Here is a 26,158-nt window from a genome sequence, read left to right as displayed (position 1 = left end):
CATTAAAGACGTCCTACTTGGTTGGCACTCGGACCGCTCACTCTTTAGTGAACTTACCACCACCCATCTAAGTATGGCCTAATGTGTCTGATACTCCTCCTCAGGCTAACAGATGCTGGTATTAATACGGAATCTCAGGGGAGACGGTCAAATGGTTGATGAGGCTATACCCTCAAGCAACATGGCACCATATTGGCCCTCCACAGAAATGAGGCCCACTCCTGGCTAAGCAGATAGGTGCTGGGCCAGAGAGGCCTTCCATGCTGTAGGAACTGTTGTTGTTGAAGTTATGTGGGTGGTGTTGGATGTGAGTCATTATTCAAGAAAAATGGGTTGACTTTGTTAGTTCTTTACCAGTGAGTTTTCACTAGGACTGTTGACAGTCCCCCTGGTGTCACATCTAGCAACAGGCCTGTGATCATACCTGAGAGTCGTGAGTGCCCCACTCCACCCCTGCCGGTGCTCGGGTCTGTAATGTAAACCTGAGGCATCTTTATCATGAGTCATCAAATGGTTTGGATTCCCCCGAGAATGAGTTTCCCAAACTGCTGCAGGGGCTGTTTATACTGAAATATCTTTAATTTATTATTAAGCATGTCAAGTGTCTGCGGCCTAAATAAAATAGAGTACACTCAAGGCATAAAATGTACATTTAAAGAACCTGAAGGTGTGGATCTTCTTAGCAAATGTATGTTTTCTATTCGATGATGATGATGATGATGATGATAGTAATAGAGGATATCATTGTCATTAGGTGATCAGTTCTTGATAAAAGATATTGCAAGATTTTGTCTGAAATAATTGCACTTAGTGATATTTTGTATCAGTGAAACCGTCAGTACTGATACTAGTAATGAAGTACATTTTTAAAGTTCTTACATTAATACTTAGCTAGTTCAGGCCCCATACCCCACCACTTACCCCTCAGAGACGAGCCTTAAAAACTCCTTAAAACTTGGCATGAAACTTGAACAAACTGGGTTATGTAAGTCTGTGTCCTGGGAACAGGGAGGTCTGGTGTGACGCACACTGAGCTGCCTTGCAAGGCTGGTCCTTCTCCCTTCCCCCTCGTCCTTCCTCCCCTGGGCTGGAGCTGCTGCTGGACCCACACCGAGCCATGGAGGGGGGGGTGGGATACATGGATCCTATCATCAGTCCCCTGTTGCCTCACTGGATCAGAGTGGGAATCACAGTCTGCTGACGTGAAAGTGCCGGGTGACACTTACTGGCTTACAGCCAGTTCACCCAAGAGGACAGTGACCAGACTAAGGTAGGGGAGAGAACCAGAAACAGAGCCTAGCCTCCTAGCCTGGAGAAACGGTGTAAGATGGTGTTTAGATGGGCCGAGGTGTGACCAGAGAGGTGATAGGAGGGTCTTTGCATTACCATGGGAACCAGCTGTTTGACTGACAAGGTGTGTGAACCGGAGTGACCCCTGCTCTGTGTACCACACTGTCCTCAGCAAGACAGCCTGTCTCCCATCATTGAGACAGTCACCCAGCCAGCCAGTCACCCAGCGAGCTAGTTACTCAGTCAGTCACTCAGCCAGCCCAACTGGGAATGTGGGGACAGTGTCATAAATCCTCTGTCCTGGTTTCTCCAGTGTTTCAAGGTTGTTTACATTTTTGGAAGTCCCCTAAGGACTCACCATACAGCCAGGGACAGCCCGACAGTGGACTCCTGTGTTGTGTCATTGGTCTTTTTCGAGACCATAAACGTTTAAATTAGGTCTTAGTAGGTGTTGTAGCAATGTCATTACCTCACATGCGGATCGCACTGTGTTAACTTACAAAACTTAATTACCTATGTGATTCTCGGAAAGAAGCAGAGGACATTGAAGTTAGAGAAGGGGGTGTAGCTGACTCAAGGGAAGGAAGTTCTGGACATCAGTCTCTTAGAAAGACGGTAATCAAAGAGTTCTTATGTTACATCGTGTCCCCTGCTTCACAAGAATATCCCATTCTAGCGGTTCCACCTGCAACAATGTTATAAAACAGAATGACCTGTTTATAAAATATTTTGTGTGACATATCACCAGTTTATTTTACGTGGGTTAGCTGCTTTGCCTTTTTATAACGCTCGAAGGAGTACAATGGGCAACCTCCTGATATATTTCAAAGACAGCATTGGGACAGATGGGCAAAATCTGTTTGAAGTTTTTAAATAAACATTTTTCAAGAAGCTCCGAGCTCAGCATCTACAGTACATGTTCTGACTCTCACATATCGAGGGCAATAAAACTCAAGCAGCTGTGTTCAGTCTGTGCCTTTGAGATAAATTACAGAGTCTTGTCTAGATGGTTGGTTGGCTCTTTAATTTCCCTGCCATGTCTCTGCAAATGAGAGCCAACACTGCCATGTCATCTTCTCAATGATATCGTATGAAGGTTTTTTGGCAGTCTAATTAAACAGGACTTCTGTAGCAAATTGGCAGTTTATTTACCAGAGGTACTTTAGTACTAAACAACTGTATGACACGGGAGTTCTAACAACAAATGGAATATTTGTTGGAATACATTCTGGCTACTGCTGAAATTGAAACCCATCATATACTATACATCCTGATCTCTGATACCAACTTAGATTAGCTGGAACATATGTGAATATATAGCACTGTGACAAATAATCAAATTACAATGCCATATTTTTCTCTCTGCAGATCTCACAGGATGCAGCGTTGCTGAATGGGTACTAAGAGAGGTTGAAGAAGTATATTTGGATAACATCCGGAGCCTTCCCTGGGTCCAGATATCGGCTATATCCACACAACCAACCAGAATTGGAGAACAATTGAGGAGAAAGTCAAGGACGCCCTACTGCCTGCCCACCCCCCCACCCCACCCGCCCAGGAAGAGAGGAGCAAGAAAATAAGCACTGAAGTGAAGAAGAGCTTAATGACTTCCAGGGAATCCTGAAAGAGCAACATTGTGTGCTACCCAACAGGACAGAGGAACCATGCAGACAATAGCCTCAGCTGGGCTGTGTACCCTGGCCGCTATGCTGCTATTGGTAGGATGCCTCAGAGCAGTTTCTGCCACTGAAGATGATGTCACTCCTCGTATCAGCTTCCCTTACAGTAAGTAACCATATCCGCTATTTGCATTTGCTATAAATACTTATTGTTTTAGTGCCCCTATTGGTGACATAGTGCCTCTGCACTAAAACACGCCTTAGTCCCAAAGTGCACTCAAGACCTTGTGACGCCCATAGGCTGTTGCACTACAAAGGTCACATAATCAGGACACATAAACATGTGATTAGTGTTAGGCAGGTGAACACACTCAATGCAAACGGTACACAAACACACAACTGGAACAGCTTGAAGCCTATTTTCCCACCATGCATTTGGAGGATAGTGAAATAACAAGTATTGTTTTGGCTCCACATCCCATGCATGCCTGTCCCTTACTGCTAATGGCCTTCTCATAATGCTTAGTTGAGCACACCAATTTGTCTGCGGAATTAATGAATGCCGTCTCTGGCACGTAAAGTAGAAGGTCCTTTTCGTGGGGGGTGGGGAGGGGCCTATTTGCACCCGACTCCATCATGTATAATTATTCCACACACTCCACTGCTCTTTCCATTTATATTATAACCTTGAATTAGGTATTTGTCATTTAAAAAGTGTCTGTGTTCAGTTTTTTCCCCCCTCTCAAGCTTGTTTATGTAGGAAAGAGGAACAGCTATGTTAATTGATTGATGTATAATGCGAGTTTGACGAACGACGGAAAACTCGAGTAAATGGAGGCAGCTGTTCGGCTGTGGGTGAACGTGTAAATTGATGGGCTGTTTTAAATGCTCTTCAGGGCAATGTCAACAAAGACAGCCATATCGGTAGTTTATTATGCCTTTAACTGTGACTGGTGAAACCGTACAGCTGTAGAGCTAGCTCAGGGGTTTGTTACAGGACAAAAAAGGCCCATCATCCAACTCTTGTTTTTGGAAGCCTGATAAGGCAGCATGTATGCGGGTGTACTGCAAGCATGACCACCCTTGGTGTAGAAAGCGATGTCTACCTGTCTCTGCTCGCACCCATCTCCTTAAAGGCTCTTAAGGCTTATCTCACTCACCTGCCAGCCTACAAAATCAGCATGGCAATGGCATTCAGAGGGATCCTTACACAAGCATGAAGCATGCTCTCTGAAAGAATTATTATTATTTAAGACCTAAATGAGGTAAGTGTCAAGTAAAATGAATAGGTTGTCAGATGTTTGGTGTTTTTCTAAATGTTGGTGTTGTAGTTACTTTTCCCACTAGTCAGCCTTTTACCAGTCCAGACAACCAGTTTTTGCGTTTCATACATTTCAGTAAATACATCTGTGGTTGTTTTATATTTATGTATATGATAAACATTCTGTAAAATAGGCAGTCTCATATAATTCTCTAAGATGTACTTGCCAGTAAAATTCCTGGCCCAACATTAGTGATGCTGATTTCAGGCTACCCTAAATGTTTACTCCCTTAGTCCAAGCAGCTTTGTGTAATGAGGAGCCAGAGCATGAACCAATCATTAGTGACGTTGGTGTGTGTGTACTATGTAAATTCCTTTCCATTCTCCAACTGGCCCACAGAGGCTCAACATGTGAAATGGGAAATCGTCCTCCAGCCCCCATGTTCATTTGTGAAGTCCCAAAAGAAAAGGGGACCTTTGGTATTCTTTCGAGAGAGAAAAGGGTCCCTTCCTCAACTGGGAGTTCCTTTCCCCTCTGGAAAGCCTCACTTCTCCCCCCAGCCCAGCTCCTAATGAGCGGGCTAATCTTCCATGCGTAATGAGAGGAGGTTTTGTGGGTGTTATGGTGGGAATGTTGGTCTGCTTCTCATTATAGCTCTAGTGTGCAGTGAGACAGACCAGGAGATCATGGGACTCGGCCGTGGACTCTACAACCGGGCTCGATGTGTACTGTAGCCACTGCTAATCCATGCTATCCCACAAGCGATGCCCGTTTAGATCCTGTTGAACTAAACTGGACACAGACATGTATTTGTAACGTGACGACTGGATGGAGGCTAATGATAGCTCAGGAATTCACACGGATGCAGAAATGGCCTGGAACTGTTAAGAAAATAAATCAGGATGTCTCCAACAGCGTGAAGACCAAATGACCAAGCATGTCCTGCATGCACAGTGTGCGGTCCACTGCTGTACATACACATTGGGTCCATGTTCGCTGGATATGATGTGCTTTCTCTCATGCATGCAAATCCAATGACCTTGCCTGTGGATTGTGATGCAGTGAGAGGGGGGTCAGGCCAGATACTCGTGAGGTTTTAGACATGCTCCGATGCTCACCTAAACCCCAGCAAGGACACGCCTGCTGATCCTGAAAGACAAGCTGTCTGTGGCTGGCTGCAAAGGTGGCACTCAGAAAGCCTGCAGAAGCGGCCAACAATAGAATGGAATTACAATACTGCGGTATATTTTATTGGATTATTCAAATCCATGCCTTAAGGAAAGTGTTTGAAAATGTATTATTTCAGACAATGTCCTAAAATGTTACAGTTTGGGGTTGGAAATGCCAGATTGGAAAAAGAAACTGCTTGGTCATACATTAATACATATCAATGCCGAATACCACTGTTGCAATTCCTCTCTTGTCTGCATAATGGTGAGGATTTAAATGATTTGAAACAATAATAATGTAATGCTACGTTGCATTTAATACAGTCTAGTGAGTGTCTATACAGTCTGCAGTTTATTTTGCCCTGGCATATATTTTCATAGTGATGAAAGGACTTTGCATTGAAATTGATTTGACTGCTTCGGCGAAGCCCTACTTATTAAATGGCTTCAGGTAGGAGCCATACATCATAGTCGACAACATACCCACAATAACCCTCACCATTTTATAAAAGGCTTTTTAGCTTGTTCTTACGCGTCCGTGTGTCTGTCGGCATGTCTGTGTCTGATTTGCGACAGAGATCCTCTCAGAGAGACTTTACAAACGTGGACGTGGTCAGATGAGGGAGGTGCATTATGGGAAATCTGGAAACAATGGGTGCTTAGGTGTTCTGGGCTTGAGAGCCCAAAGCCACCATGACAGTTGGGATGAGCCAGCTTTGCAACGAGGCTGTTGTGTTGGATGCCAATGCATAATGGTTGACTACTTTTCCGTCACCCTCCAATGGAACAATATTTGTTGGAGTTGAGATGGCTTTCTTCCAGACAAACAATAACATACCTGCTTTTGCAATGCTCCAGCTACAGGCGTACAGGACCCATCATCTGTCGTGATGGCCGTGTCTCGTCTTGAAATCCTAATGGCTCTAGGCCACTGAGAAAAACACACACCCACCAGTTCCCTAAACACAGGGTGTCTATGTTTCTTTCATAATGACGCTTGCAGAGGCTGTCCTCCTACTCTGCTGTGTTTATGCACTCCAGATGCCCTGTTGCTCCTCCAACACACATGCGCGAGCGTGTGTGTGTTGATGGGTGGGAGTGAGGGAGTGTTTGCCTTGGCCGCTCCCTTGGCCTGTGTGTGAACCTGTATACTTCGCTGTTCTACAGCCATTTATATTTCACCCAGTCCTCTCACTCCGAACCATCGCTCTGACAGAAGCGCCATATGGTCTGGATGTAAACAAACGCACCTCCTCCTCTTCTATGTGAAGAGGTTATCTTTTAGGCATGTGCGAGCGTACGCAGGCGTGTGTAGAGCATGAGCAAGCACAGCCCTATGTGTTTGATCACGGCTACTCTGTTATTTTTCGACTGAGACTGGTGCTGGGAGATGCCGCGGCACCAGCGCGCCAATGCATTCCTCCCATCAAGGACCTCTCAAGAGATATGAGAGGATGGTGCTGAAGGGCCTGTGTTCATGCTGTAGTGGTCACTCCTCTCCGGGACCTTGAGCACACGCTCATCCAGAGTGAGAGCACTCGGAAAACCACCAGCACCAAGAGCTCACACAGGCGCGCACACACACACCTCCACGTAAACTCGAGGAACACACACATTTAGTAGCAGCACTGTGCGTATGCTTTATCACGGTGAATCTAAACCATAAACAATGCCAACTGGGTTTGTTATACTGATGCACTTAGCTGGAGTCCGCATGTTCAATTTAGGCAACATCTTTCACCCTTGGATATCTTGCCTTTCATCCACCCACTCAGGACTCTAGGATGTGGGTTTCATCATAACACTACTATGATCCAGCATGATTCAGATAAGGGCTTGATCAGAGTGCATATCTGTCTCTCCTCACCCATGGCTGAGTATGTGGGTACACCCCCCCACAACATGCCTGGCCTGATCACACGCCCCCAAAAGCCCAAGACTGCTTCACACCATAGCTCAACTGGTTAGAGTGGAGAGGTTCCATCCGCTCCAGAACTGCCTCCTTAGGATGATAATTATAGTCCTGTGAGCTCAGTTTTATCCTCAGTTCTCTACTCTTTAGTTGGGGGTGCCAGTGTTTTATGGGCTTACCTCATCTTTTGTTTGGTTGCTTTACACCTGTCAACCTTGGGTGTGTGTATGCGTGTGTGTGTCTGCATGTATGCAGTCAGGACATTAAGGCACCATTAACTCTGGTGCTGTATAATCCACCTCACAAAGCAAACAGTGGATTTAAAGACTGTCAATCTCCGCTTCTTATCTGTGAGCTGCAGCTTTCTCAGTGCAGATGGACAGACACTAGCTGCCCCTCGCTCCCAGCCCCCTTTATTTTATCAATGTACCACCCATAATTTTGGTGTTATTAGGATCATTTCTATTGCCTTTTAAAAGGTGCCTTTGTTGTGCTCGTGCTGAATGATGGCTGGCTATGTTGCCCCTCCTGTTCTGCTTCATTTCTGTGTCCTCTTTCTCTCTCTCTTTCTCTTTGGCCTGGCACTGAGCTGTCACTCACAGTCCTCCTTATTAAATCTGTGCACGGCCCCTGACTCTTGGTGGAACACAGCACAACACACTGCTCCCTTCTCACCCAATTTGCCCACCTGCCAAAGGTCTGCGACCTCTGCATAGACACCAGTGTTTAGCCCTGTTGGCTAGCTGGTGAGGATGACTAGAAGGATCCGGGACAAACATCCATGGTGGACAAAACCTTTTTAACTGTGCCAGTTCACTATTTATCACCCTGCACACACACCATACACACTCCGTGTTGGTTTGAACTACAGTCAAATCCACCTGAAGATTCATGTCATTTTATTTAGCTGATGCTTTATGCAAAACAATATACAGAGGGGCATTTTAACCTGCAGCCTCTTGATCTGCAATCAAATGCTTTACCACTGAGCTATACCTAAAGACACACGCCATCTAAATGCATTTAGTTCTAAACTTTCCAATGAACTTGTGTGCAAAGGGTGTGTGTGTGAGTGAGAATGTGCTATGATGGATAATGGTGGTGCAAGGCACTGCCCTTCACCCAGCGTCCACTTGTCTTCACCTCCGCTCCCTGTCTCTCTCCTCTCCCGTCCTCTCCCTCGCTCTACTGGTCTGTTTTCCCAGCCTGCCCCATTTGTCCCCAGTGGCCCCTTGCCTTGTGACTTGGCTCGTGTTGCTTTAGTAAATCTGGGGCATGTTTACGGGCAGTCTTTTAGGAGCCGGAGGGCGGGCGTCCACCTACAAAACCGCCATTCAACCTCTCCTTGGCATGCTCTTAAACTCAACAAGTAGAGGTAATTTCAGTCCCCCTCTGACAGACGTGATATATGATGCCATGCAAAGGGCTGGCATTGTTTTATTAGCCAGCGAGATGCTGTTGGCGAGTTGGCACTCTGTGGTGATGTCTTAGTTACCTCAGTGTCGAATAAGCAAAAAAAGATGATGTACTCACTTACAACCATGAACCCCCAAGCACACAGCGTTTGATACAAATGAAAAAATATTGAAAGCCTAGATCATCACCTAAATTAATTTAACCTAATGGATCACTTATGGGTATTTACAGCCATCAGCAGAATTACTTTCAGTTGAAACAGTTTCCTTCAGCATGCTTGTAGTGCTGATGTTTTATTGAGTTGTGAGCCAATATACACCGGTCTTAAAAAACACCAGAGTGTTGGTCCAGTCTCTCGTTAGCTCAGAGTTGCATGAAGGCACTACTGTGGTAAGAGGCTAGCGAGGACACATGGACTGAGGGTGTGATGTGTTCTATCAGCGGTTTTGGGTCCTACTTGGGGACAGGCAGCTGATTAAACAGCCCAGTGATGAATGGAGCTGGAGCCTGAGTGTGAATTGGCCAGCATGGCCTATAATTGCTGGAGCTCTCGATAGACACCTTGCATTCAGCCAGAGGCGTGTCTGAACACACAAGTGCTCAAATGAAACACTGTGCCAAAGAATGTTTGAACATTCAGAAGTTGAAGTCTGACTGTAGACCAGGCTGGCAATTTCGAAAACACAACTGTTTTGAACTGCATTTGCTGCTGCCAGAATAAAGGCATTATGCTAAGTCATACCATATCAATAAACTCTCTGGACTGCAGTCAGAAAATTGCTGTTCTCCTCACACAATGATTTTCTTCTGATGGCCCCCCTCCCCCATGAAGAAATGCCCCAGGTCTGCTCCCTGAGTAAAAAGTAAAAGTTTTATTGCCTTCAAGTTCACTCTCTTCGTCTTGTTATTCTTTTGTTTGTCTTGCGGGATGTCACTGTGATTCATGTCAAGGAGTTTTAATATGCTGTGCTTGGACTGCCCATGCTCAGAATGAATGGGTCTAACCCTTGGGAGTAATGGCAGACGGGTCTATGATATGTCTCCCCTGTCATGCAAAGATGGGGCACCCTTTTGTCTGCTGTCTACAGCCTCCACCAGGACCGAATATGGCTTTTTATAACTTGAATAAAGCTTCATCTCTCACAATCATAAAGGCTAAGGGAATTTAAACAGACTAGATTTACCTTGAAGTAAACCCACTGAGACGACCCTTTACTTCCCTGGGATATCTTTTTATTTTTTTTGGATGGCTCAGTATGAAAATAGGAAGTCTTTTAATTCCATATCCTGTCTTTCCTCCTCACCCTCTCTGATGTTAATGGCTGGCCTCTTTCTCATTGGCTCCAGATGTCACAATGGTTACAAAACAGAGAGGAGGTGACGATCTGAGGAGCTTATATTAGATTTTTCGACATGATTGTGGCTTGCACAGCTGGGCTGAACTAGATCACCAAAGACTTCTAATGCCAAACTGCCTCAAGATTTCAATCTGTTTGTTTGCAAGCATGCTGAAAAGTTTAAGTCCTCGATTGTAAACGTTTATTACAGTTTATTAGGTCCATTTGTGTAAGAGGCCAATGCACCACCTGGAGTGATACAGATACACTTCATGCTGGTGTCTCTTTTTCTTTCTCAGAAGTCTAAAAATCTCTATTCAATTTGGTGGTTGTTATGTGGGGGAAAGCTTGTAAACAGATTTATAGCAGCAAATATTGGTGTTTATGACCTCAAATATGAGTCAAGAATCTACTTGGACAAGCAAATAGAGTCCATGACCCAAGTCGTTTAGTTTGTGTAGCACGTAAAGGCTTTTGAATGTGTTTGGAGTCGTAGACTTTGGATAAACATTTCCAGAGATGCAAAGAATGCAAAGGGCATGATGCATGCAAGTACTGGACACACAAACATGAGCTTCTATCCAGCTTTTGTCTTCTTTCTCTTTTGTATGTAGGCTTCTCAGTTACAGAGCTGTAAGGATACTCTTGTAGTTCTGTTGATATGAGGCTGAGTGATAACATCTCCTCCAACCAGGGCTGGGCCCCTCAACTCTGCAAATGTTTTTCCAGAGGGCCTACATCTGTGCTGGAACTTAAGGTCTCGGGGTGGCCCATGTTTTGGGGCGCTATCTCTTTGTTGTCTTTCTTAGGTCTTTGAACTGAATTTCAAATCCATCCGTTTTCCAATTTTACCTGATCTTGAAAAGCAAGTTTCATCAATGTCCTATTGGAAGTACTAGAAAACTTAGTCAGGGTCACTTTAGCAGCTACGTGGAAGCACTATTTAATTTTGAGGCCAAAGCTACATGTTCCGAAGCAGTAAGAGAAAGCAAACCAGAGAGAGCAAAAGTGATCTACTGCAGATGAATATTTCTCAGTGTTTTATCTAAAAATTCTGAGGCTGCAGGGCAGAGTGACGTGGGAAAGAGTTACTCGTTAGTCTTTGCACAAAGAACAATTTTAAAAGGGTGTCAGACAGAGATTTAGTGCTCTCTCTTCCATCAGAGGGGACATTGACCATACTGCCAGCATTCCAAAAGAACGCCAGGACAGGAAGTACTTGACTCGCCTTGTTGGCTTACAAATCAGTGGTCCTCCTGGTGCTAGTGGGTGTCCCCCACAGAGCTGACGTCTCATTGTAGGACCTCCCCGCATGCTCAGTGCCAGCAAGATGACTGCCCCCTGTTGGATGGGCGTTTGTGTTGCTGTTTTTTTTCAAGATCCGTACAGTATCTGCTATAGCACCTACTGCTGTAATGACAGTTGGCACCCGCATGTGTACAAACATTTGCATCCGTGTGTCTGTATGTGCGTGTGTGTAAAGTGTGACCCTGTTAGTTGATGGTCTTTTCTGCCAGTTGACGAGGACTCTGTCCAATCATTTCCCCCTTTTGTGTGCAGATGCAAAAGAAAGGTCAGCAAAGAGGTTCTCCGAAGACGGCGTCTTCAATTACACTTCCCTCCTGCTCAGCCAGGAAGACGACACGTTGTATGTGGGAGCCAGGGAGGCCCTGTTCGCCCTCAGCCTCTCCGACATCAGCAAGACCAAGCTGCAGAAGAGTGTAAGAGTCTGTGTGTGTGTGTGTGTGTGTGTGTGTGTGTGTGTGTGTGTGTGTGTGTGTGTGTGTGTGTGTGTGTGTGTGTGTGTGTGTGCGCGCGTGTGTGTGCGTGTAAATTCAGAAGTGGGGATGCCTAGGCACAACTCTTACCTCTTACTCTTACTTGGTTGCAGTAAATTACTCATCACATATTAGTACTGCATGTTCTATTATGGTGCAGTTCAGGGAACCTTTTGTAACAGTCAAATCCTCACAGCTCATAGTGCCGGATGGCACAACTTAAATGAGAGGAATGACCGGGTTTGCCAAGTTCCTATGTCTCACTAACGTTGAATGTTTCTTTGCAGCTGACATGGGACACCCCTGCAGGGAAGAGAGAAGAGTGCAGCTTCAAGGGGAAGAATCTGCAGGTAATATAGGGGGTCAGATGGCTGAGTGGTTAGGGAATTGGGCTATTAATCAGAAGGTTGCCGGTTTGATTCCCGGACCGTGAAAAATGACACTTCACCCTACTTGCCCTGGGGGGGAATGTCCCTGTACTTACTGTAAGTCTCTCTGGATAAGAGCGCCTGACAGCAGAAGAAAACCACTGTTTCAACAAGTAGAAACAGACTCATTTGTGCATGCTCAGTGATGGCTCATGTGGGAAGTGTAGGTCTTTGGTTGCAACATGTTGCTGTTTGCTGTCTGTTCTGCTGTCCTCCCGTCCTCCCACCAGATGGTTTCGCCTTGAACAATATGTTCTGGGAAGGTCCATCATAAGCTTAGTGGCCAAGTGCCTGGATTTGGAAGTTAATTACAATAACTTGACACATGTTTCTGTGGGGGAGTTTTTTCTGTCTCAGGTAGAAATGTGGGCCATATCGTTTATATACATACATTAAATTGTACAGGAAGAAAAACTCCCGGCCCTATTTAAATAAATGCACTTCATCGCTGGATAAAATTAAAACATTCAAAGACATTCTGTTCCGTGTTTTTCTCCCCTACACAGTCCAGACTGATGTTCTTCTTCTTGTTTCTGATCCAGACTGATTGCTTCAATTACATCAAGATTTTGCTGCGCCTGAACAGCACGCATCTTTATGTGTGTGGCACATACGCCTTCAGTCCCGTCTGTGCATACATAGTAAGTAGAGCATCCTCCTCTTTGCTGATTACTGCAGCATCTTGATTATCCCTCAAACAATCAGTAGCCCCTTTTACACTGCCTTTTTGAGGCATGAATGTGGCACCTTTACGCCACTTCGCAGTTTTGTATAAAAGTTACAAAACCGTAATGTTGGGTCTTTGTTTTACTGGCATTAAGCCGGCAGCTGAGGTTTTCACAAAGCTGAATCGATGTGTATGTGAAGTGAGAGCTGGCATGACGACTACACACACTGACACCTCTGATTCCGGAACGCTGGCTTGCAATCTAAAATCACACATGGGACAGGATTATGCCGCCTTTGTTTAGTTCAGTGTAAACAAACAACGCCGCCTTAAGGATGGGTCTTCTTAATGGCATTCGAGTGGGATCTTTGATTAAAAAGGGGCTAGTGAAAGCCATGATTTTTTCTCACTCAACTTCAGTAAGTTAAAATGCCACATCTTTGTACGGGGGTGTTGGGAATCCCATTTCTGTTCGTTTTTAAATGATCTGGCATGACTGTGCTGGAGCTCTTGCTGTGAGAGTGTGGCCAAATGCTGTTGAAGCACTTTAGCAGAAATAAGTCAACAAGGGGTGAGAGGTCTGTCTCGCACTAATGTGATTGGAAAGCAGAGAAGCCAGAAAGCGGTGTTGTTTGTGTCTAGATCAAGTACATAGGGAGGAAGAGAGAGCCTCATCAGTCACTACGCAGTGACATTCGTTTCCTGACAGGAGGAAATCAAGTTGTAGAGATCTAGTTTGAATCCCGGGAACTAAGTGGGGGACTAACTTTGACGTCACAGTGAAGAAATCATATGGGATCTGCGCAGAATGAATAGTCTCTGGCAGGACTTAAGGTCCTGAAGCAGGATTCCAGAGGCATCCTTCAAGCTAGATTGTCTGAACTGCTTGGCCTCAACATCAGAATGTTGACACGATCCAGAGGATTTGAGACAGCACTTAGTTCAGAGCAGGGTCGTTAGTAGACAGTCAGATTTATGGGGTTTAAGCAAGATCCTGGCGAAGGAAATTGTTTATTTCGTTAAATGTCACTAAATGGGAACAAAACGGAATACTTAAGCACTGCCACACATTAATTGGGAAGTTAACTCAATCATAGGTATACATTTAATTTGATTGTCTTTTGTTTTATATTATTGCTAATGCATATGTTGTGGCTGTCTGCTTGTGTGTAGAACACATCTACGTTCTCTCTGGAGCGGGATGACACAGGGGAGGTGGTGATGGAGGACGGACGCAGCAGATGCCCCTTCAACCCAGAGTATAAATCCACCGCCATAATAGTCGGTGAGCACCACGGGACATACAGCGCTCCCATACCCACGAGACAAATAACTAAATATAGATCTGTTGGCTTGAAAACAAGGGACTTCCCCCCTTGTTGATTTTCTTCCTGTGTCGTGTTTCAGATGGAGAGTTGTACGCGGGCACGGTCAGCAATTTCCAGGGAAACGAACCAGTGATTTACAAGAGCCTAGGTCCTGGCACTGCTCTGAAAACAGAAAACTCTTTGAACTGGCTCCAAGGTAAAGATGTTTGTCATCAAAGACGGCTGATGTGCTTCCCTGCACATCTCCAGTCTATCCAGGAAAGAAGATAGGGCTCTAAAAGTAGCGATCATTAGCGAGACCATTTTCTAATGCGTGTAGAGCATAGCGCAAAGACAAGCTCCTTAAATTGCGGGTACTATCAGTCACAGCGTATGCACATCAAAACAAGATGCCTGCAACATTTGAATTCACAGCAAGCTGCACTTTACTCACAATTAAGACTTCTCTTGTCTTTTGATCTCAGGATAATTCATGCAGAGTGCCCACTAGCATCTGAGTACAATTATACAGAGGATGCCATATCCCCGTGGCCTCCTTGTTGACTTGTCCAGAATGAAACCGTCTCAAGCCAGTTTGAGGCTCACAGTTTCCAAACCTAACCCTTTGTTGTGAGCAAAAGCAGAGACTTAGACTGTATTGTTCCCTCACACGGTGGACCATAAAAGGACATGATTGACGTGCTTAGTTTTTGTTTGTCCTAAACGTTGTCTTTTGACTGAAAGACTTGTTTTTTCCAGATCCAGCCTTTGTGGGGTCGGCTTACCTCCAGGAAAGCCAGCCGGCCGGAAACCCTGTGGGCGACGATGACAAGATTTACTTTTTCTTCAGCGAGGCTGGAAAGGAGTTTGATTTCTTTGACAACACCATTGTGTCACGGATCGCTCGCGTGTGTAAGGTAAGACACCCAAGGAGGGCGTGGGGCATCGTACGTAACCGCCTGGTCAAACCAAGACACGCACAGTAGCCCTTCCTCCTCCTTCTAATCCCAGTACAATCCTACCTAAACCAGAGAAAGGCGTGTCTGTGTGAAAGCACATATAAGGCATGTAGGCTGTAAACATGGTATGGTACGATGTGTGTGTACGAGTGTTAGAAGTGGAAATATGTAGCTGTCTGTGTACGCACTGTGTGTTTTGTTTGACTATGTGTTCGCATATCTAGGTGGGAGTTGATCCAACGACAATTTCACACTGCAGATTCGGGTTTCTCGTTCTGGAATCCACCTCCACTTCCTTTCTCCTCTGCCTTGTCATCTCTCCTTCTCTCCCTCCCTCCATCTTTCTCCTCTGCCTTGTCATCTCTCCTTCTCTCCCTCCCTCCATCTTTCTCCTCGTGTCAGCCCTAGTCCAATCCCCCAGCTCTCTTCTCTCCCCCTTGCTCACACACCGCAACCATTATTAGTATTCAAGAGCGCTCCACAGCAACTTGAAATGTTTTTCATCTCCTATAGACTCTATTTGTTACAGGCAAGCTGTGCAGCTGTAATATCTCAGAATTCAGAGTAAATCAATTAAATCATACAGTATTTAGACCCATTCAGCTCTTTTCATAAGCGGTTTCATTTAGCTGGTGACCCAGAACAATCGACACCAAGGCAGTATCCCTTTTCACCTGTCATCGGGAGCTGCTTGCCGTCCACAAGACCTCCAATAGGCCTCTAAAGTCTCAGCATCCTTTATTGACGGCAACCGTTTGTTCATAGAAGCAGTAATGTGAATAATCGGGGGGACAGTGTGTAATCTTAAGTGACAGCTTAATGATATCCCTCCTACTTTCCGGCTTGGCATTCAGCGCTCTGACACCTCTCAACCAATTGCAAGCCTTGGGGGTTCTAAATATGGAAGTAATTGGCAGAAATTCCTCTGAACTGCACTGGAGATCCACTGTACAATAAGATGGAAAATTGGAGCCCGCTAAATATTTGTTTATTGCTCTGGAAGGTGGATAGCAATCAGTTTTTTTGAGGTGTCACAGAAGGATTGCATTTCTGAGAAGTCATTTATATACTGTAAATGCTGTGGATTAATGGGGACATCTTATTTCACAATTCTCGCCCTGCTTGTATATTTAATTGAATTAGACCCGGGTTATTGTACGTTTTTTGTTGTTGAAGGCATATCTATAAAGAATAGACCTGTACACGGCTTAAGTTAAACACAACATCCTTTGTTTCTTATGTAAGTGTATTGTGTAGTTGGAGCTGGTTGCTGGATGTGAAAAAAGTGAGTGAGAAGCCATGGTCCACATGCTAATATCTAGACATGTTCAGTAGCAAGTATGTTTGCGGTCTTTTCTAACCGGTTAGGGAGTGTTGACAGAAACAGGATACAACCCACTCTAACAGCTGACTAAACGGCCTACTCCCTCAGTGGGTGGGGGGGAGGGTGGGGCTGAACTCAGGACTGAGGGACGGGTAGGATGGCCCCATCCCAGCTGGCTCGGTGCTAACATAGGTCTGTAGGCAGTGGCAGAAACATACACTTCATATTTCTGCGTCTACACCTCTGCTATAGAGTTGTTGTTTTTTTCCGGCTCTCCCTCCTTTAGTTTCTCCCACCCTCCCTCTTTCCCTCCCTCCTTTTCTGCCTGCTTTTTCTTCCCTGTCCTCCCTTCCACTCCCTTCCTCCATTGTTTATTCAGGTGTGCACAATGAGGAGCAGTGGAGAGCAAGGGGGCCAGCTCCTTATCAACATACAGCAAAACTGTCTCTCTCTTCTACCCATTTACCTCAGGCCAGCTCACTTTTGTCTCAGGAGAGTTCAAATCAAAAACACAGCATTTAAGTACAGAGTACCCATTGGTCTCTTTCTATAGAAAGAGGGAAAGAGATGGATACAGAGAGTAAGGGTTAAGGCCTAGCGTGGTTTGGAGGGTGGGAGGGGGGGCGGGGGGGTGGCCCCTAGTGAAAGCGCTGCTGCTGCTGTACTGGAGAACAACAATGCCAGGGGACAGCTGAGAGAGCAGGAATGTACTCTGCTCATTATCTGGGCCGGCTACCGCAGCCTGGTAATTGCCTCAGAATCCAAGCATTAGTCCCATGTGGTTTCACCTCGACATTCAAGGAGATGGTTGTTTTCTGTTAAATGGCAGACGTAGGAGGAAGAGGAGGATTAAGAGTTTTTACTTTACAGTTTATGATGTGCTGTAGGTTTATTCACTCCTCAGGTTTCTGGCTGTTGATGCCATGGCTGTATACTGTAGTAGTCTGCAGAACTGCAAACAGTCTTGGGGTGAGGCGTGTTGTTTTTGTCCTCCTCCACTTGTCGTGCATGTTTTTGGTGTAGCACAGGCCGATTCTTCTGAGGAGTGCCTCATGTTAGGGTGTAAGTACTTTGCCACTCCTTTATAGTGTTAGCTAAGAGCTCTGATAACAGAGTTTTGTAATGTTTTACAGTTTAGGGGAGTCCCTCACACTGTAGGTACTGGGCAATAGTTCAAAGTTGTGTTGTTGGTGTTATTTGACCCCTCTATCTATCGTCTTTAGATGCCTCATGAACTCAAGTGCCTTAAGTTCTCAGCCTATCACATTCAATGTATTTTATGTGTGTAGTTCATACATATATATATATATATATATATATATATATATATATATATATATATATATATATATATATATATATATATATATACAAATTTGGCAGTGTCTGTTTCAAAGGCAACAAGGCTGCTAATTTACTGTACAAATATCCATCTGATTCTGCATAAATACACAACACATACCAGGCTCTAATTCTTTTCTATACATGAACCTTCACCAGAACATGATATCTGTCTAGTCTCTGGGTACATATTGTATTCTCATTAAGAGTTCAGGACATTTTACACTATTCAAACCAACTCAACACCCCAACATTCCCTCTATAGGCTGGAGAAGGAACTGCAGCTGATAAATCATTTTCATTCACCATAATAGTATTAACAGACTTCCATGCCCTTTGTACATAGGGGGATAAGGGAGGTGAAAGGGTGCTACAGAAGAAGTGGACCACTTTCCTGAAGACCCAGCTCCTGTGTTCCCTCCCAGACGATGGCTTTCCCTTCAACATCATCCAGGATATGTTTGTTCTCAAGCCCAATGGGGAGGGCTGGGAGAACACGGTGTTCTATGGGGTCTTCTCCTCTCAATGGTAAGAAAGCTGAAAAAGAGGACATGCTTTACTGAACACTAATTGGAAAGGCACCGTCCTATGAATCTCATTTCATGATCAGCACTTTAATCTCTCTGACTCCAGCAACTAAATAGGGACAAATGTATCTAGAATGTCGTCTTGCCTTGCAATGCCTAGCTATGGCCCTGGACAGGTTCTGGTTTAATTTGCCTGCAGCACTGCATCACATTTAGTGTGCAGGGTCTGTATGGTTTTCCTCTAAAACATTCTCAGAAACACGTAAGACTAGACGCGCACACACAATTCCCACCTGCACGCGGCTCTCTCTATAACCAACAGTTGGATGTCACTTCACATTTGTATTCTGCACGCCCAGTCTCTGGCGAGTCGCCACCCTCCTCTCACTCTGAACCTCAGAAGTTAGAACAGCCGTAATAAGTTTCAACAGTGTACTCAACCGGGTCACGAAAATCTCTTGGTGATTAATGCAGTAAGCAACTGCATGGTAATGTTTCCAGTATTCTCTCGGACGCTGTTACACACAAAAATGAGTGGCTGTTTCAATTTGCCTATGGAAATTACTACACTACCTGGGTGATATAATTTACAGGGTCATTTGACTGTAAAAGATAAAAGGAGGAATAGCTTGCTGGAAAGAAAATAGGTGTCATTAAATAGGCCTGAAATTGGACTCAGTTGTTCTCAGTGTATTTCACCTATCTGGTATATAATAAAGTTATGTGTTCACATGTAGCCTTAATGACAAGTGTAAAAGTGTAATCAGGTTGTTGATTGCATTTACATTTACATTTAGTCATTTAGCAGACGCTCTTATCCAGAGCGACTTACAGTAAGTACAGGGACATTCCCCCGAGGCAAGTTGGATGAAGTGTCTTGCCCAAGGACACAACGTCATTTGGCACGGCCAGGAATCGAACTGGCAACCTTCAGATTACTAGCCCGATTCCCTAACCTCTCAGCCATCTGACCCCACGATTGCAGGTATAAAGGTGCGTCGGGCAGCTCGGCAGTTTGTGCCTTTACAATGGCCCAGGTGGAACGTGCCTTCAGCGGACGCTATCGTGAGGTCAACAGGGAGACCCAGCAGTGGTACACCTACAACCACCCTGTCCCTGAACCCCGCCCTGGAGCGGTGAGTCACCCACCCTGCGCCCTCTAGGACTTGGACATGGAAACAAATTCAATTAAACCTGATAATATATATACATGGGAATGGGCAGTATACCCAGGGGCAGGCCTGTTGAAGTACATGTAGGTACTATAACACTGCTCTATTCATGATGTATTGTAATGATGATGGGTCGTTTGACCAGTTGGCACTGATTATTACCATCTGCCCTATGATGGATCTCAGCTCAGTCAAGTTTCCTGAAGTCAGTTAGTCACCAAAATATAGGCTGAGATGGTGACAGTTTGGTTTCATGGGTTCTGGAAGACGCATTCTGGAACCAAATCAGTGACAATGTTTTTAATTTTAAAAGGCTTTGAATATTTTATATTTAAATTTAAACAGCTCCGAACTTCTTGGTTTTGAATTCACCTATTTAAAATTGAAATATTAATTTATTTCAATGTGAAAAAAACGGATAAAAAAATAATTTGGAAATTCAGGTTGCTCAAATTCTAACAGTTAAAATATATAAAACAACTTTTAAACTTTTAACGTTTAAATTTGAGTATTCAGTGCCTTTTTAAAATTCAAAACATTGTCAATGATTTGCTTCCATAAATATTCATGTTTTGTTTGTAACTCATGGCTTCTTCCTCTCCTCTCACCCCACAGTGTGTGACAAACAGCGCCCGTGAAATGAGCATCCAGTCGTCCTTGCACATGCCCGATAAAGTTCTAAACTTTGTCAAGGACCACTTCCTAATGGACAGCGTGATTCGCAGCGCCCCCCTACTGCTGAAGCGCAGTGCGCGTTACACCCAGATCGCCGTGCACAAGATCCAGGGCATGGAGAGGGCCTATGATGTGCTGTTCATCGGCACAGGTGAGACAGGTGTATCTGAACAGGGAAGAACGGCTCTAAACTGATCCGTCCTGAAGTTCTGTCCTCATCTTGACTTGTGATCCCGGGGATTTGGTTTTAACAACTCTCTTGATATCCCTTTTGTGCTCTGCATTCCATAGACGATGGCAAGCTGCACAAGGCTATCAATGCCAACGACAAGATGCACATCATCGAGGAGATGACCCTGTTTCCACAGCCTCAGCCGGTCCAACATATTGAACTAGACTCTCAGAGGGTACGCTATAGCTAAATCTTTGGCTATTTTTATATTGACCAAACTGTTGATGAACCATAAAGCTCTTGGCATCCACTGCTGTGCATGTTGCAGTTAGATGTTGCTCTCAGAGCCAGCAGAGGTTGAGATTCTCCGGAGAACTGGACTGTCTCGGTTTATATTACTCACGGCACGTTATCAATTACATAAGGCTGTTCTCAGTCCAAAATAAACAGCAATGAACCTAGGATTATGTCATTCTTTAAGAAAGCAGAATACAGTTCAATATAGTCCTCAGATAAAATAGAAATGGTTGTATGAAAGCAGTATGAAATGAAGAAAAAAAGCTATATTATATATTTATAGGTAGATATTGTTTGACAGAATCCAAGGTCAGAGTTGACCCTCCCTTTCTCTTGCAGGGTCTGTTGTTTGTGTCCTCCCACTCTGGGTTAGTGGAGGTACCGGTGGCCAACTGTTCAAACTACCAGAGCTGTGGAGAGTGTGTTCTGTCCAGAGACCCGTACTGCGCCTGGACTGGCCGGGTCTGCCAGGACGTCCGGATGGCTCCTCCTGATAGGTCGGTTTAGTTGTACATACAAACACATGTCAATGCAGAAACACACAAATATAAACACACACATACTGTCTGTTATTTCTGTAAACCAAAACATTGACTGTAACTATGACTGCCTAGGGCTCTGATATCATTGTCAGCTCACACACATGTTCTTTCGTGTCACAATTAAAGGTTTCAAGGTGGTGGTTCTGGGTGCTTGTAAAGAGGGTTCCTATCATTAAAGGCAGTAAAACCATCTATGTTTTGTTTTTTTTCTCTTCCAGTCATTGGCAGCAGGACGTGGAGGAGGCTGACACGTCAGCCATTTGTAATAAGACAGCGGCCAGCCCCCGTTCTGCTAGACCGCCCCCCTCCCGTGAGTGTCCCCATGCGTGTGTGACAGCACCTAATGACAGGCCTGTCACTCAACAGGCCTGTCATTTTCCCCTGCCACAGTCCCCAACATGCACACACACAGTTGTCAATTGAGGCTTATACTAAAAACATTAGTATGTTAGACGCAATACTGTGCATTACTAGGTGTTAGTCATACGGCCCATGAGTGACCTATTTAAACATTGTCACACAACAAATGTAGATGTGTGAATAACAAATCCTGAATGAGGTGACTACATTAATGAGAAGACCAACACATTTTTGATAGCATTTACCACCACAATAAAAGTAGCCCTCATGGAAGGAATCTTTAATGGTCTGTATAACAACACTTTCTCTTTTTATAGGCGGTTCCCAATGCCAGGTTATTATCATCCCAGCCAACACCTTCAGGGTCCTGCCATGCAAGCTCCGCTCCAACCTGGCAGAGAGGAGATGGCAGTACAGCCAGAGTGCCAGCCAGTTCCTGTACGCCACCCCTGAGGGGAGCTTGGTAGTGGTGGCACAGGCTGACAAAGACGAGACCTACGAGTGCTGGTCGCAGGAGGAGGGCTTCAGGCAGCTGTTAGCCAACTACTGCGTAAAGGCGGAGCCCAGGCAGGAGAGCACCACCTTGATTGGCCATTCGCGGACCCCCCACATCGATCACGAGGAGTCCATCATCCTGCCTGGCGAATCACATTCGGCTCAGATCAACGCAAAGACCTACTGGAATGAACTGATTGTGGTGTGTGCCCTGCTAGCATTCTCCTTGGTGGTTTTCTCCCTGTTCGTGGTCTACAGGAACCGTGACCGCATGAAATCCATGCTAAAGAAGGGGGAGTGTCCGAACATGCAGCAGAAGAAGGCCAGGATCGTAGGGAAGCCTGCGGAGAGTTTACCCCTCAATGGCAACACCATCCCCGTCTCCACCTCCGACCACAAGGGCTACCAGACGCTCAATGACAACTACATCTGCAGCACGCCCACCCACGAGTCCTCGCCAGACAACAGCAAGAGCTTCTCCGAGTCTGAGAGACGGCTGCTGAACCTGAAGGAGAGCCACGTAGAGATCTCCCCCACCTGCCCCCGGCCCCGAGTACGACTGGGCTCCGAGATCAAGGATTCGATAGTATGAGAGAGGGCAAAAGTGGCTGGCAGAAATGCTGATGGACTGTATCTCAGTGGGATATAGGCTCAGCCATCCAGCTCCCATCACAGCACAGAAGGCCATCTCTTTTCTTTTTCTGTCATCCTTTTTTTGGGTTAAAGCATTGCTGCTCCAGAGTCGGTGTCTATTTGCATGTGGGTGTGAGTCCCCATGTCATGAAGATAGTAGCGAGCCTGCCCTTCTGCTGACATCACCAAACCACAACGACCGCAAAGAATGGCCATAATACAACCGTCTTCATTTGCCGAGTTATTTTCGTACCCACTTATTATACATGAATGTGCTGCAGATGTGAACCATCACAGTCTTACTATTAGTCAAATAAGCTACAAGTAAGCATTCTGCATTGTCCTTCATCACATAAGTCAGAAATGGCAAAAAAAAGAATAAATGTAACACCCATTCTACACGTGCATGTGAGTAAGACACACGCCACCGTCAGGGGATAAACAATGCCTGGGAGGAACATGACAGTGGTCCAGCAAGCTTCTGTTCGTGAAATTGACGTGGAGCCAAGTAAGGTGGGTATGATTACATATGGCTCCTGCCTACCCTCTCTGGGCTGAACAAGCATTATGGGAGCCACTGTTCAACAAGGCACATGGGGACTGACTGACAGCAGTACATTTTCCTGAGAGAATCAGAGCTGAACTTACCTCTTAAAACCTTGGAGCTGCTCAGAGATAAACACTCAGTTGCCATGGAGCCTGATGTGTGGTCAGACTTGGAAGCAGGGTCTCTGACTTTGTGTCCACTCTACCACAATTAGACACTTTTCTCAGTATTGAACTGCAAAGGCAGTAAGGTCTTGTGAAAAAGGATGGACTCGCCTGAACTGGGACAGACTTTCACAGACGTGAATACAAATTCTATCTAGGGACTGGGAGATTATTAGAGGAACACAGGTCCTGTTCCACCAGAGGACGTTTCCGGACGCAAGTAAGACATGGACACCACCCTGTCCTCAAGGCTGAACCAAAATCATTGCACACTGTCCCAAGAATGTCTTTGATTTTTCAGTGTGCCATGACTAGTGTCATTTTCTTGCAACTGCTCTGTGAACTGCCTTCTGTCAGCTTTGATCACTGTTAAAGAAGAGTACATGTTACTGAACCAGTTCATAAAAAGGGTTGACAACTGTCTCTTTGTCCTGCACTGTGAACTAAGGGCCCAGTGTAGAGCAGAGCTGTATTCACCCCAGGTACCATACACATTCCTACAAGTCTTGGCACTCACTCCATGACCACAATCAGTCAGACCATGTGAAACATTAAAGCACAAGGGAATGGGGATTGAACACTTTCAAGTCGTTTGCACATTTCAGTTATTTTATGCTTAACCGAGGAGCAGTCTTGTGTGAGACACTACTGAAAGTTGTGGGGTTATACTGATCCAGATATGTCATCCACTTGTACAACTATATTGAACTATAGAACAGGGACCATTTTTGAAATTGTTAATTGTGATGACTAATTTCCAAAGATGTAGCAAACTCATGGTAACTATAACCAGCCATAGGGAGAGAATGGCACGTACAGTATTGTGGAATGTATCCCCAATGTTATGTATCGATGAATTAATGTATTCCAAAATGCAAACAATATTTTGCTTTATCTAACATCAAGGAACTTTTAAAAAGCTACGTGTCTGCTACATTTTGACAAAGTAATTGCACAAGGAGCATACTGCGTAACAATGGTCACAGTGGTTTAATGTATATATACCTGTACTTATATTGTGTGTGAAGGGATCTGGTGCAAGATGTGTTGTGGTAGAGATAGTCATGTACGTGAGAGTGCCCACTGCTGAAATGTTCTTTTGCTTACTGCCTACTTCTGCGTACTTTCTTCTGGCACAAACTACTGCACACAAGTATGTCGTCAGCTAGCGATCAAAGCCTAGACACATTTTGAAATGCCTTCAGACACCATCGAGTCCTGCCTTTAGCCACGTGCCACATACTGTCCAATGTAACGCTACTAGGTGGTGACCTCACCAACGGTACATTGTAGTAGTTAACATGTTTGATTGTAGCCCACCAGGAGCGTAACTAACAAACTAAACTACACGGATTGACATCTGAATGGAGCCTTACCAAGGACATCATTCCACCCAAGCTTGTGCTATATTCCACCTAACAGTCAGGACTAGGAGCTGCTCCGCTTTTCGTTTTTTTACTTGTATTGGATTGTGTCAAAAATGTATTTTCAGGCTACTGTAGACTTGCTGAAAATTAATCTATGTGTAAAAGTTGTCTACCTGTGAATCTCACATGGAGATGTTATACCGTTACTTGATATTTGTACTTACAGGTCGATTAAGCCAGAAGGTAAATATTTGCGTGGAGCTTATGACAATTTTTATTTATTTTGACACAAGCTGAAGATTAAGGTAAAGGATATTCTCAAAGACACACATTGTTTTGCCTGATATTTTGGGCAGCTCCCATGGTGAATGTAGCTGTTATCTAAGTGAATCAGATGTTCAGGTCTTAGCATCTCTAAGAACAATGCAGAACTCTATTTTATTTAAAAGCAGGATAATAAGTTGCCTCATTATTTTACTCTAATATTGGGCACAGTGTACTGTACTTTAATAAGGTAACTATAGAAACAAATGGAAATATTGTTGGGTCGCCACGGTTTATTAAATAGTATCACAATTCTATTCCTGTCCATACAACAATTCATGAAACACTCCAGTTAGCCTCCCAGTTACAGTATGACAATAATGTACACCATATGTTTAGTTGACTGAAATATTGACTTAACATGGTCCTCTATGGCCTGCATGAAAATGTTTTTTAATGGACCTGTTGTGTACAAAACTGTTGTGAACTGTATTACTTGTATTATACATTATTATTGTGACAGTTGTTTTTATTATATTGTACATACAAAGCACTTTATTTTAATTTTTTAAGATAAATAAATGTTTTTGAATATAGTCTTTGGGTTGTATTATTTGGGATTATATTGTGCTGGGTCATTCCTTTTAGATACTTTATCATGTCCTTTGCATAGGCTCAGCGACTTATGCCCATTCTAAAAGGCGTGGGTGGAGTCAGAAATTTGAGTTGCAAAAGATAGATTTGCATAAAACTGAAAGTGAACAAAACTACAATTGGATACATTATTTGTGATTGTTATAATTTGTTTACATTGGTTGTGACATACATATGGACCAACACATGCAGTAGTATCAACAATGAGGAGTACTATTTCATTTTTACAAGGAAAAACCTTTGGGAGAAATGTGAATGAAGCCTATAGTATCATGGCTGTGCAAAACTGTCTCTTATCAGAGTGGACAGAAAGATTAGCTTTGACTCTCACTTTAGCATTGTTCTGTGACAGTAAGCACGCATACTGACAGAGCACTCCTTCTTGGTAAGTGTTCATCAAGATTCTATTCAATTTCGACAGTCTTTGGTGCCATCATCCCAAATTCCCTCCTTGTTCTCACTGTATGTCTTCCATAGTTT

General features: G+C 44.5%; 1 protein-coding gene across 2 annotated transcripts in view; it reads left to right on the top strand.

Annotated features, from left to right (window-relative positions):
• sema4bb (sema domain, immunoglobulin domain (Ig), transmembrane domain (TM) and short cytoplasmic domain, (semaphorin) 4Bb) overlaps window positions 1–25,620 on the top strand; it is a 38,367-nt gene extending 12,747 nt beyond the window's left edge. For both annotated transcript variants that reach the window (XM_062471196.1, XM_062471195.1), the window contains exons 2-15: window positions 2,659–3,075; window positions 11,566–11,726; window positions 12,071–12,133; window positions 12,754–12,852; window positions 14,052–14,163; window positions 14,286–14,402; window positions 14,945–15,102; window positions 18,156–18,337; window positions 19,322–19,472; window positions 20,124–20,334; window positions 20,475–20,590; window positions 20,992–21,149; window positions 21,413–21,504; window positions 21,872–25,620. In XM_062471196.1, coding sequence (XP_062327180.1) covers window positions 2,955–3,075; window positions 11,566–11,726; window positions 12,071–12,133; window positions 12,754–12,852; window positions 14,052–14,163; window positions 14,286–14,402; window positions 14,945–15,102; window positions 18,156–18,337; window positions 19,322–19,472; window positions 20,124–20,334; window positions 20,475–20,590; window positions 20,992–21,149; window positions 21,413–21,504; window positions 21,872–22,641 — 2,511 coding nt within the window. In that variant the 5' untranslated portion in view covers window positions 2,659–2,954 and the 3' untranslated portion in view covers window positions 22,642–25,620. The remainder of the gene's footprint in view (window positions 1–2,658; window positions 3,076–11,565; window positions 11,727–12,070; window positions 12,134–12,753; window positions 12,853–14,051; window positions 14,164–14,285; window positions 14,403–14,944; window positions 15,103–18,155; window positions 18,338–19,321; window positions 19,473–20,123; window positions 20,335–20,474; window positions 20,591–20,991; window positions 21,150–21,412; window positions 21,505–21,871) is intronic.
• The last annotated feature ends 538 nt before the right edge of the window (window positions 25,621–26,158 follow it).

This window comes from Osmerus eperlanus, chromosome 10, assembly GCF_963692335.1.
Source record: "Osmerus eperlanus chromosome 10, fOsmEpe2.1, whole genome shotgun sequence".
In the NCBI taxonomy this organism is placed as follows: Eukaryota; Metazoa; Chordata; class Actinopteri; order Osmeriformes; family Osmeridae; genus Osmerus; species Osmerus eperlanus.
This window is presented reverse-complemented; position numbering and strand designations above follow the sequence as displayed.